Source organism: Epinephelus fuscoguttatus, linkage group LG12 (assembly GCF_011397635.1).
Source record: "Epinephelus fuscoguttatus linkage group LG12, E.fuscoguttatus.final_Chr_v1".
Classification (NCBI taxonomy): domain Eukaryota; kingdom Metazoa; phylum Chordata; class Actinopteri; order Perciformes; family Serranidae; genus Epinephelus; species Epinephelus fuscoguttatus.
In genome coordinates this window covers 33,581,600-33,593,657 of record NC_064763.1, presented here as the reverse complement: position 1 = coordinate 33,593,657, position 12,058 = coordinate 33,581,600, and the positions used below count along the sequence as shown (strand labels likewise).

Genomic DNA, 12,058 nt, shown 5'->3' with positions numbered 1-12,058 from the left:
ATCCATAAAGATATAACTAGTTTCTCTTGGGCTACAGTCTGTGAGAAGACAATCAGTCAGGTCAATGATAGTGCAGACTTCATCAATTAAACAGTCCAGATGCTTTTTGCCCTCAGTTTTGGTTTCAGCAGAGAAGCATGCTCAGTTGGATTCAGGTCAGATGATATGACTTGGCCATTGCAGAACATTCCATTCTTTGCCTTAAAAATGTCTTTGGTTGCTTTGCAGTATGCTTCAGGTCAATGTCCATCTGCAATGTGAAGCATCGTCCAATGAGTTTTGAAGCATTTAGTTGAATCTGAGCAGATAATGGTGCCCCAAACACTTCAGCTTTCATCCTGCTGCTCTTGTCAGTAAGACAAGACTTCACTAGAATAAATACAGAGGGTTTATCACAAGATGCAAACCATTGGTTAGCCTTAAAAATGGAAGGCCAGATTAGAGTTTGTCAAAAACCATCTAAAAAGCCTGTACAGTTGTGGAACAGCATACTATGGACAGATAAAACAAAGATCAACTACCAGAATGATGGGAAGACAGGAGAAGGAAGAAGGGAAGGAACTGCTCATGATCCAGCACACCACCTCATCAGTGAAGCATGGTGGAGGTACTGTTATGTCATGGCCATGTATGGCTGCCAGTGGAACTGGTTCTCTTGTATTTATTGATGATGTGACTGCTGACAAGAGCAGCAGGATGAAAGCTGAAGTGTTTGGGGCTACATTATCTGCTCAGATTCAACCAAACGCTTCAAAACTCATTGGACGATGCTTCACAGTGCAGATGGACATTGACCTGAAGCATACTGCAAAAGCAACCAAAGACATTTTTAAGGCAAAGAAGTGGAATGTTCTGCAATGGCCAAGTCATATCATCTGATCTGAATCCAACTGAGCATGCGTTTCTCTTGCTGAAGCCAAAACTGAGGGCAAAACACCCAAAACACAAGCAGGAAGTGCAGACGGCTGCAGTAAAGGGCTGGCAGAGCATCACCAGGGAAGAAACCCAGCATCTGATGATGTCTATGTGTCCAACACTTCAGGCAGTCATTGACTGTAAAGGATTTGCGACCAAGTATTAAAACTGACTGTTTAATTGATGATTATATTAGTTTGTCCAAATACTTATGAGCCCTTAAAGTTGGGGGACTGTGTGAAGAAATGGTTGTAATTCCTACACGGTTCATACTACATTTTTGAAAAAAGCCTTAAATGAAAGCTGAGAGTCTGCACTTTAAGCAGGTATTCATTGTTTCATTTAAAACCCATTGTGGCGGTGTACAGAGCCAAAATGATGACAACTGTATCATTGTCCAAATAATTATGGACCTGACTGTAGTTTCAACTGCTTTCAAAACTTTAAGATGATACAGTAACACTGAAGTTCTTAGTCCCTATTTATACATGTTTTTCAGTTTCAAACTCATTCCTCGTGAGCCAGTTCCTGCAGAGATTTGTGTCGCTGCCCATCTCACACTGCAAATGTTTGTCCAAAATTATCTCAATGTGCTTCCAATTGCAAGTTTAGCAGTTGTTCTCCAACACGAGAAGAAAGAGAGTGAGTCATTATCATGATATGCACTTATCTTAGCTCTAAAAAGCTGACCTAGTGTTTTGCTAAACATGTCAGAGTTCTTAGTTTTGTCCAAGAAAACATCCATCATTATCTCAGTAACACCCAAGATGTGGTTGTTTTCTCCTCTCGTCCTATAGAGAGCACTGAAATGAGTGCCCTACATGCTATTATCAAAATAATGCTAATATACTATGATGCTTTTTTCTCCTTCACTCTCTCTTTGTCAGGGCGAAGAGGAGAGCTTCATCCTCAAGTCATGCACCAGGAGGAAGACGGACTCCATAGAAAAAAGGTTCTGCTTTGATGTGGAGGCTGTGGACAGGTCAGTGTGTGTGTGCTTTGACTTTGTCTCGGCTTTACAGCTTCTCCATCTCCGGAATATAGTGAAGTTCTGCAGGAGGAGTTTGATGAATCCTTTGGGGAATACCGCGGCACAAATACACCAGATTCTATTTCACAACTTGTTTCTCGCACAGAGTAAATTAGAAAATGGTTCTCAGGGGAATTTGTCCCGGTAGCCCAGTGATTGTACTGAAAAAAAAAAACAACTATCTGAAATACAGGCATGCCAGGAAAGAGTAAGATATTGAAGGCTTCTGACTTTGTTATAGAAAGTAATGGAAGCGTCATGGATTTTGATGCCAGTGAATGCAGTCATGTAGCACATTGCAGCCATGTTGCTCTGATGGTGTAATTACAGCTAACAGACACAGGGGGGTGCTCAGTCGATTTGGAGCTGAAGACGAGACATTGAAGCTCTCCGTCCTCTCAGGCTCGGCCTCTTGCAGTGCCTCGCTTCCTACACTCCTCCTCCCCTCCTCTTTCTCCCTCCCCCCCTTCCTGCCTACTCCTCCTCATGTTCAACCTTCCTCCATTAAATCAACTCACCTTGTCATCATCTTCTCCACTTGTTTCCCCATCGTGCCTTTATTTGTATTACCGTTGTGTGCGTGCTAACGTGTGAGTGGTATTTCCTCAAACGGTGTGTTTACACGTCATTTGTGTGTTGCAGGCTGCCATAAAAACATTTGATTATGTCAGTTTCGTAAACATTTGTTTTGCTTAGCATGTACTTATCTGCACCCGCATGCAGAACGTGGCTGTGCACAGTCACCTGAGTGTGACTGTACTCCGGGTGGTGTGTCATGATTGAAGGACAGTGTATAGATTGGTGTGTGTGGAGGGGGTGCTGCAGTGGTGACGGTGCCAGTGACAGGGTGACAGACTGTATAGGACTGATTAGAAACCTTAGAAGACTGGGATAGACATGACCAATGAGGCCGTGGGAGTGTGTGTCTGTGTGTGTTTGCACTCTGAAGGTTGCCTGTATCAGGGTGATATATCAGTTGCTTAGTGGAATGAATTTTCAGGCTAAATTCTTTGTCCTTTTTGAATCCTTTTATGGTGAAGAAGCTGTTGATCATCTGTTTTTGCTGGAAGGTGATACAGTAGCCATACCTCTGGTACCCACTAATGAGTATGTGAGATTTACTGCTGAGATCCTTCTGCACAACTACAAAAAACACTTTAAATGAATTATTTTCAATCATGACATCAGGTATATTTTTATTTGTTACATTAGTTAGTTCTAAAAATCTAAAAGATCTCCTGTTTGATGTTATGGTTGTTATAATGATGCATTTTTATCCCTGTGTGCGTTCAGTCACTACTTGCAAGGCTCGGTGACGCTTTTAACAAACAGTCTTTACCATTCAAATCATCATATCTAATAATGTACCTTTTGTGTGTGTGAAGGTCGGGCGTAATCACCATGCAGGCTCTGTCAGAAGAAGACCGCAGGTTGTGGATGGAGGCCATGGATGGGAGAGAACCGGTAGGTTACCAAGGTTACCAGTTTGTTCTTATGTGACGAGAGAGAGAGAGAGAGAGAGAGAGAGAGAGAGAGAGAATGTGTCTGCTAAAGAAAACAAGTGCCTCAACATTTAAAATCATTTTTGTAGCACTGGTTTGACTCGTGCAGCCCTCCCTCTGTGCACGCTGTCAGGACATACATAGCATTATGTTAGCTGTTAACATAAAGTATTGATTCTCAATCAGGGGCTCAAGACACCTCTGAGGGCCCTGACACACTAAGGTGATGGCATCTGCTGTGTTCAGAATGTTTTAGCTTTGTTTTTGTACAGTGGGGGTGAGTGGAGATGCGTCGTCCATCTTTATATACAGTAAACGGTCAGTATTGGGCTGTCAGTAAGCATCTGTTGCCCTAGTTTTTGCTGTGTGTCCTTGGCACTTGGCAGCCGTTGTTGGCCCTTGAATTCGCACTTGATACGGTGGTGCCTGTCAGTAAATGAAATCACTTTGGTTGGCAGTTCAGCTCAGTGCACCAGAAGAGAAACGGAAGTGAGGAAAGCAAACAAACCACTACAGTCAAGAGGCCATGATATTAAAACTAACTTATTATATTAGGTGAGATGATGTTTTTAACCATTTAGCTCTTCAGCAGACATGATTTATAATTGTTTATGTTATTATTTGCGAGCACACCACAGATATCCTTCGTTCTTTCAACATCAGGGGATTTTGTTAAGGTGCTGAATCTGAATGACAAATACAGACTACTGCCACCTGCTGGTATGGAGAGTTACTTCCTCTCACAAAAGTGCAGGGTGTTAGTTTTGGTTGGCTCTTGACTGTGATGTGTTCATATGAGGCTTTTTAGCAGAGATACAGGCGATGTGCACTGATGCAACAGTCGGCCTCTGTCACCAATGGTACTCAATGTTAGTTTGGTGTGTCTGGGCCTTGAGGACTCCCAAAATAAATCTGTGGACAAAATATGAGTAATGAGATTGTAAAAGGGAAGAAACTCAACACTTTTTCTAAATTTTTTCCTTTTGAAATACTAATCTATTCAGCTACTTTAGGCCAAACAGAGAAACAGTCTGAGAAGGTAAGAAGGGAAAATCGGTCTTTGGCGAAGCTGCTCACAAGTCTTGACAAATAGTCCGCAACCTGTGGTGAGGGCTTCATTTGAAGGGTCATAACTAAAAACAAAGAAGTTGTGGAACCACTGTCAAGACGCCATTATCCCGCAGATTATTTTGGTGTTTATGCTCCTAATAGGAAAGTTGACTGACAGCCAGTTTCTCCAACTATTTGTTTATGCCTTCTTAATTTTCAGCTTTTTCCACCCTAAGGCTTTCAAGCATGTGTTAGCGCTTATTTCCACACTCTGATTTAGTCGCGTTCATGCCCCAACACCTCTCTCATCTTTGTGTCTACATTCAAACGTGCAAAGGTAATCACTGTCAATAAAGCCACCGCAAGCTCCGACAAGTAGTCGCTGAGCTCAGGCGATCTGTAATAAAACAGAGATGTTGGTGTTCGTGTTTCACTTATGCTTATTCTGTCTTTGTTGCTGTCTGCTACTCTTTGTCTGTACATTCACACTGATACTTGGTGCAAACTCACCACTGACCACAACTGCACAGTACAACCACAAGAAGTTCAGTGCATCCTGTACAAGCGCAGACAATGGAGGGGTGGGGGAGTCGTAAACACACACAGTCACGTAGTTTGTATTTTCTGTATTTCCTATATGATAGTTGGTTAATTGTTAATTGTTTCTAAATGTGACCACGTATGGATATTCTTTAAGGATATTTGTGAGTTATTTTTTTTTTACAATAAAAGTGGGCATGAACACAGAGCCCAAAACCTAAACTTAAAATCCTCATCATTACCATGGGAACTGAATTTATACAGATTGCAGAAAAGCCAAGAATAGCTGTGACATTTTTATACGTTTCTCAATATCCTCATGTATTGCAGATTATGTACTCAGATTTTCTCAGATTTAAACTAAGCAGCATTTGCTAACAAGCATTCAAAGCCCAACAGGGAGACATAGATAAACAACAGAATACAACAGGTGTGTTTTTCTGCTTTGTGTGTTTAAATTGTTGGCAACGGATGTTGTGATGTACAAATATATCCTGCTCTCATTAGGCTAAGTTGTGAATCATTTTCCATCTGAAGGAGTTGGTGTTTTTTTTTCTATTTATTTGCAGGTATACAATCTGAACAAAGACAACCAGGCTGAAGGCAGTAAGTAGCTTTAATTGGAATTGTGTTTATTCAAGGGCGCAGAACATGCAGAGTATTTTCAATACGAGTATTTTCAAATACTCCAGTCTCCCAGAAATCTAAACTTTTCCATTCACTGTTACTAAGATATAAGGATTTCAACTTCCTGTTTTATGTTAGAAATCAAAGCATAAGTAAAAATTTCCTGACTCTGTAATAATTCTGTTTGTCTCCCTTCCCATCAGTGGCCCAGCTGGATGTGATCGGGTTCAACGTGATGAAAAAATTCATTTACGCAGTGGAGACTCGAGGTATAGCGTTAACTCTGATTCATATTTTATTCCTTTTGTTCTGTGGATTTCCTGCCAGTTAAAAGATCAACTCCTATTTTAAGAGACTCCCTGGTAAGGTGTGTGCATGGTAGAAATGAAATTATATGCTCGAACCTTAGTATTGATTTTGTAGCACAGAAACTGTTGGAAGAGGGGGTTTTGAAATAACTGGTTTCAGGGATCATCTGCAGGATTTAAACCCTCCACTCTCTGAGTGGATTGTCTTCTGACGCACCTGGAGGTCCCTCTTTACAGACTTCCTTCTGAAATGTCAAAGTAAAGGTTCCACATGTGCAATATCTGCACCTCTTCCTTTCATCAGCTGCTAAGAGCATCTTCTGGGACACTATTTGGCATGTCATCGCTCAGCAGATGCATTTACATTTAGATGGTGTATAATGACGGCCCTTGTGTCTCCGAGCTGCCAGGATTATGCTTTATAGCAGGGGCATGTGTGAAAGTAAAAGTGGAACAAAAAAAAAGAGTATAATGTTAAATCAAATGTCAAGGCAAATGTATATGTTCTTGGATGCTGAAATCACTTGAAGTATACTGAAATAATTTGTCACTATGGTAACCTTTGCTTGCTGCCCTGCTCTTGGTCCTCATGAAGTGTATAAGAAAAGACTTAATTAATTGCACACTGGGGAACTGCACACTCTACAGCAGCTCAGAAGTATGATAAAAAATATGATGAATTTACAAATTAGACAAAAAAGAAATAAATTAATATTGAATCTAAATTTACTATGCTGAATAAAATCCGTCATACCCCTTTTTAGACTCAGCAATTTGATTTCCTGTGACAGATTAATTGAATTGGAGTGCGAGTGGTGCCAGGTTTAAAATAAACCTACATAAGCATGGAGATGTGGCATCTTATTATCACAGGGCCCAAGTGCTTGAAGTGCTTGGATTTCGAGGAGAAAAAATCAAGTACTGAAATATCTTGAAAAACAAAGTTCCCTTGAAATTCATTTTGTAATGTCGGTATGAACCCCGTAACTATTTACGCCTTCTTCAGATGGTTCCCGATGTTAAACCAGCTTGTTCTTTTTCCCCCACGTACTTTAGAATTGTTTGTAAGTGGAGGTATTAACATTGCTGATGTATGTTACCTTTTATCTAAGAAATGTCAAATGAGGCTGGTGTACTGTACTCACATGAGGAAGCTCAGATAAATTCAGTGTTTTGGTTGGTTAAAAAATTCCTCTCCTCTCCTCTCCAGGTATTGATGATCAGGGCCTGTACAGACTCGTTGGCGTCAACTCCAGAGTACAAAAACTACTGAGCCTCGCTATGGGTAAACACAGACACACGTATATTATTAAAATTGAAACAATGATATATTTTCCCCTCTGTAATATAATCATTGTTTCTTTACGTCCGTCAGATCCCAAAACATGCGCTGACGTGGAGCTAGAAAACCCCGAGTGGGAGATCAAGACGATCACGAGTGCTATCAAACATTATCTCAGGTTTGTGTGAAAGCACTGAGACAAGATGTAATAAAAATTGCAAGTGCTCTGAAACAGCTGTAAAATGTTCTGTAGTTATTATCAAAAAGTTCCCTACTGTTGTGATTCAGTATTCCAAGATTAAGAGCTTGTTTCCAACTCAAAGACCCTCGCTAAATGGATTGATTGCTCTTTTTATAACTCTGAATTATTTCTTCTTGTTCAGAAATTGCAGCACTTCTCTGTTTTTTTCCACTTAGTACTTGAATAAGTGCATATTGCTGCTTCCAGCCTGTGCCTCTTGTATTGCACAGTATTTGCTGTATTCACTTACTTTTATTTTACCATAGAGGGATGGTTCATCACACAAATGATCTTTTCTTCCACTTTGTATTCACACTTGAACACAATCGTGTTAACCCCAGTCTTACCTGCAGGTCACTGTAAGGCAATACAAATGACCATTTTTATATCAATTATTCATGTTACATTGAATTTGTGAAGAGAACTGTTTCTCGCATGCCTCCAGTGAACGGAGAATCCAAAAACAGAGCAAGTTCTTGACAAATCTAAGCCACAGGCGACTGCGTTTACAGCAGCAAAACTATATCAAAACATCTGTTTACAAACTTTCACACAACTCCAAGTCTCATTTATCCAGTCGTATGATCAGTGCTTCACAGGCAGAGGCAGGACAGATTAAAAACTGGAATTTTACCTCATCAAACTCAGGAGCTGCTTATCTACTGCTGCCTCAATCAGTTAGTTTGTTTGTGTTACTGTATGACTTTGGTTTTTAGTGAGGTAAAACTACTGTTTTTGTCAGTGGAGTCTGGCTTTAAAGAGAGCATAGATAACTTTCTTTTATTTTTTTAAGATGTTTTTTCGGGCATTTTTAAGCCTTTAATCGATAAGACAGATGAGCGTGAAGGGGGGAGAGCGAGGGAGTGACATGCAGCGATGGGCCACAGGCTGGAGTCGAACCCGGACCGCTGCGGCAACAGCCTTGTACATGGGGCGCGTGCTCTACCACTAAGCCACCGACACCCCAGCATAGATAACTTTCAGTTCAGTTCCCCGTCGGAAAGGGCTGTCTGTTTGAGAAGTACTGAGCATACGACTGCATAAATGAGACTTGGATTACACTGCACAAATTGTGTTAGAGTTTGTAAATGGATTTTTTGATATAGGCTAGTTTTATTGTTAAACGCAGCTGTCTATCAAGAATTTTCTGTTTTTGGATTCGTCGTTCACTGGAGGCATGCCAGAAACAGATTTCATCATGAATTCAATGTCATGAATGATTTTAGTTAATAATTAATAAACAAATGGTTCTTTTGGGGTTGAAGTATCCCTTTAACAATCAACTGCTTTATGAAGACCAGCAGGGAAGACTGGGGTTGAACTGTGGAAGACAAGATCATTCGTGTTATGAACAACCCCTCTATGGTAAAATAAAACTGCTGAGCATGTGACTGGATAAATGAGACTTGGATTATACTGTAATAGCTGTGTGAGAGTATATAAAAGGATGTTTTGATGTAGTTTTGCTGTTGTTAAACACTGCTGCCTGTGAGTCCAATTATCAAGAATTTTCTGGTTTTGGATTCTTCGTTCGCCAGAGGAATGTGAGAAAAACATCACAAATTCAATGTAACACAGGGTGAATAATTGATATACAAATGACCATTTGGGGGGTGAAGTATTCCTATAAATGACTGCCTTTCCTCTTAACATCTGAGATAAGGGAAGTGAGGGAAGATCAGGATTGATGGAGGACAGGAATAGGCTATAGCAGAAGAAGCAACGCATGAAAGGACAGAGAGTAGTGGTGTTCAAGCTGTGCTCAATCTACTCTGCCCTAATTAATGTACACTGCACACAACACATACACACAGATAAAGATTCACATTCATAGACATTCATACGCATACATGCACTTCAGTGGCCATACATGGACAGCTTCACAGAAAGACGGGCTACCTGCACACACACACACACGCCACACTATACACATTAACGGCATTAGGACCATCAGGCCTCATTGAGAAGCAGCAGGAGTCATTACACTCCTCAGGCAGCGGTGATAAACTGATGTCCAGCTGTGCAAGCAGGCAAGGTGGAGATAAAAGGCAAGAAGCAGAACATAGTTAGACGAGTGCTCTTCCAAAACTGTCAAGATTTATTGATTTTCCCGGAGCTCTGTTTTCCAAGCTGATATTCTACACCTGACATCTCTGTCTCCTTTCTCTCCAGAGTGCTGCCCGCTCCTCTCATGACGTATCAGTACCAGAGGAGCTTCATCAAAGCTGCCAGTGAGTGTTTTCATTTTATTTTATTTGCCTCTCAAATGTGGCTTTGTCGACAGAAGATAAAACACTCTCCTGCAGTTTGAGGTTGTTGGATTCCTACTACGGTCAACCATATAAAAATACTACCAACAGCTATTGTAAGACCACTTTGGATAAAGAAATAAATAAATCTGCACGGTTTACATGGAGAGGTTACGACTAAACTGCTAAGCACATAGGCATTGATTTCAATATTTAGAACATGTAGTTTTGACCCCCGCCCCAATAAAAGTAACAGAAGGCAACATTAAAGGCATTTACACCATAAATTGATGCAGAAAATGCACAAATTGGTGCATAAACATTCACAAGCAGGCAGGAAATAAAGCGTTAACTGCTTAAAGATTTCTACTGGCGGACCCCCAAACCCCCCGCATCATGTGTGTCCCCCTCAGTGTCGAAATGAAACCCATGCCCTTGGCTAAGTATGAGAATCCTTAAGTAGCCTTTGGTTTGTTATTGAATTAAGATGAAATCCCCTTAAGTCATGTCATGTTGATACAGTATGTACAGTTTATGAATGGATTAAAGATGGATCAGATGTTTTTTTCATTTTTGTCGAGACAGGGATTCTTTGTCCTCTTTCTGCAAACTAGTGCCTGTTTGAAGCAATTTCTTAAGCTTTCCTCCTCAGTTTAATTTGAAGAACGTATCACATGAATTATCTCGTGAATGAGATCACGACTTTCTATTAAACCAATTACAAATAGATGTTTCACCTACTGAGATAACAGGGCGCCCACTGTGCCATCAGGTCGCTTCTATCCGTCCGTTTGCCCTGGTAGCTGAGGCTCCCCCGACTGCTGCTTCATGTTGTGTGTGTGGCACACAGCGTGCCGCCGACCTGCTGTGTCAAGTGTTTTTACACAATATTTATATGAGATTCTAATTCCTCGTGAAGAGGAAAGGATTGGTGAGCTGATCTGAAAGTGAAGTGAAAGCTGAGTGTTTCGAGGTTTGCTGGGTTAAACAGCAGCTGCAAAATCTTCCAATTTTTTTAATTCACCAGCACCTGATGGGTGCGGTGTATTGAGCCTGATTATATAATATAATTTTCAAAAAACACTCGGCTGTCTCGAAGACAAATTGCCTAAACTCTCCAGCAGTCACTGCAATCATTTCAGTGTATTCGATTCTTCTCATGTGGCTCCTAGGCTACACAATAAACATTTACAAGCACTAATTGATTCAGACCATAAAATCTCTTCACAGCAGAATAATAGCTCGTACTTTGAGGATTTTTCTGGCCTTGTTTGGTCTAGTTTAGTTTAGTTTAGCCTGGCTTCGTATGGTCTGGTTCATTTCCATGTTGTTGCTGCATCTGCTTTTTACAGTTGGTCTTTTTAGCGAGCCCAGGTGCAGTTAAATCTAGTCCAGTCCAGTCTGCTTTTATACAGGATGCGTCAGTGACCTGTTTTCTCTGTTTGTCGGTAGCTAAGCCTCTAGAAAGCCAAACTGACAGGGGAAGAAACTGCAGGAAATGACCGTGTGTCTCTGGCAACGCAACCAGGAAATGGTTCCACAGTGAGGCCAACTGGAGAGAAAAAGAGTAAAGTGTGTCTGAGGAAAAAGCAGTAGAACGTGGCAGTTAAGAATGCCAAGGTCGCGGGTATAATAGCAACTGCTATAACGCATGCATTCATGGATTTGTGATAACCGTAAAATATAACGCATGCTTGCCAACTATTTATATATGTTTACAGATTTATATCTCCCCTTTCGCACCAGTTCCTTTCTTCTGTTAAACTTCTCTATTTTTTTCCCCCTCTGCAATTCATCCGTTTCTATTCATGTGGGTGTCCACATTTGCAAGTCATGAATTTGTGTGTGAATGCAGTTGTGCAGAATGCGTCTCTGCTTGTGTGAGTATGCTTTTGAGTTTTTTCCAAGGCAGAATTTTGCAAAAGCAGCGAGGTGATTTGAGGACAGCGTCCTCAGTTGAACTCCGTCTTTTGGTTTTTCCCTTTTTTTCCTCCTGTCTTTCACGTGTCCTCTCCAGCTCCTCCCACAACCCTGCTCGCAAACCTTGTGTTCCTCCTACAACTCCTTTAGTTTCGTCTCGGCTTACTCTCCCATCCTGTGCTAATCTGGTTTTAAATATCTGGTCTGAATGGAAAGCTTAATGTTTTTAGGTTTGTTGGGTCAAATGACAGCTGCAAAATTTTCCTTAGTTTTTTGTTTTTAACCAGCACCTGATGGGTGGGGTGTATTGAGTCAGGATGAATAATTTTGTTTTCAAAAAACACTCAGCTGTCTGGAAGATAAATTGCCTCAACTCTCCAACAGTCATTGCAAT

General features: G+C 40.9%; 1 protein-coding gene across 1 annotated transcript in view; it reads left to right on the top strand.

Annotated features, from left to right (window-relative positions):
* LOC125898455 (rho GTPase-activating protein 26-like) overlaps nucleotides 1–12,058 on the top strand; it is a 125,650-nt gene that overhangs the window by 71,622 nt on the left and 41,970 nt on the right. Inside the window, exons 10-16 of the mRNA XM_049592251.1 lie at nucleotides 1,803–1,897; nucleotides 3,331–3,409; nucleotides 5,607–5,643; nucleotides 5,868–5,933; nucleotides 7,183–7,257; nucleotides 7,348–7,432; nucleotides 9,668–9,726. Of these exons, the coding sequence (XP_049448208.1) occupies nucleotides 1,803–1,897; nucleotides 3,331–3,409; nucleotides 5,607–5,643; nucleotides 5,868–5,933; nucleotides 7,183–7,257; nucleotides 7,348–7,432; nucleotides 9,668–9,726 (496 nt within the window). The remainder of the gene's footprint in view (nucleotides 1–1,802; nucleotides 1,898–3,330; nucleotides 3,410–5,606; nucleotides 5,644–5,867; nucleotides 5,934–7,182; nucleotides 7,258–7,347; nucleotides 7,433–9,667; nucleotides 9,727–12,058) is intronic.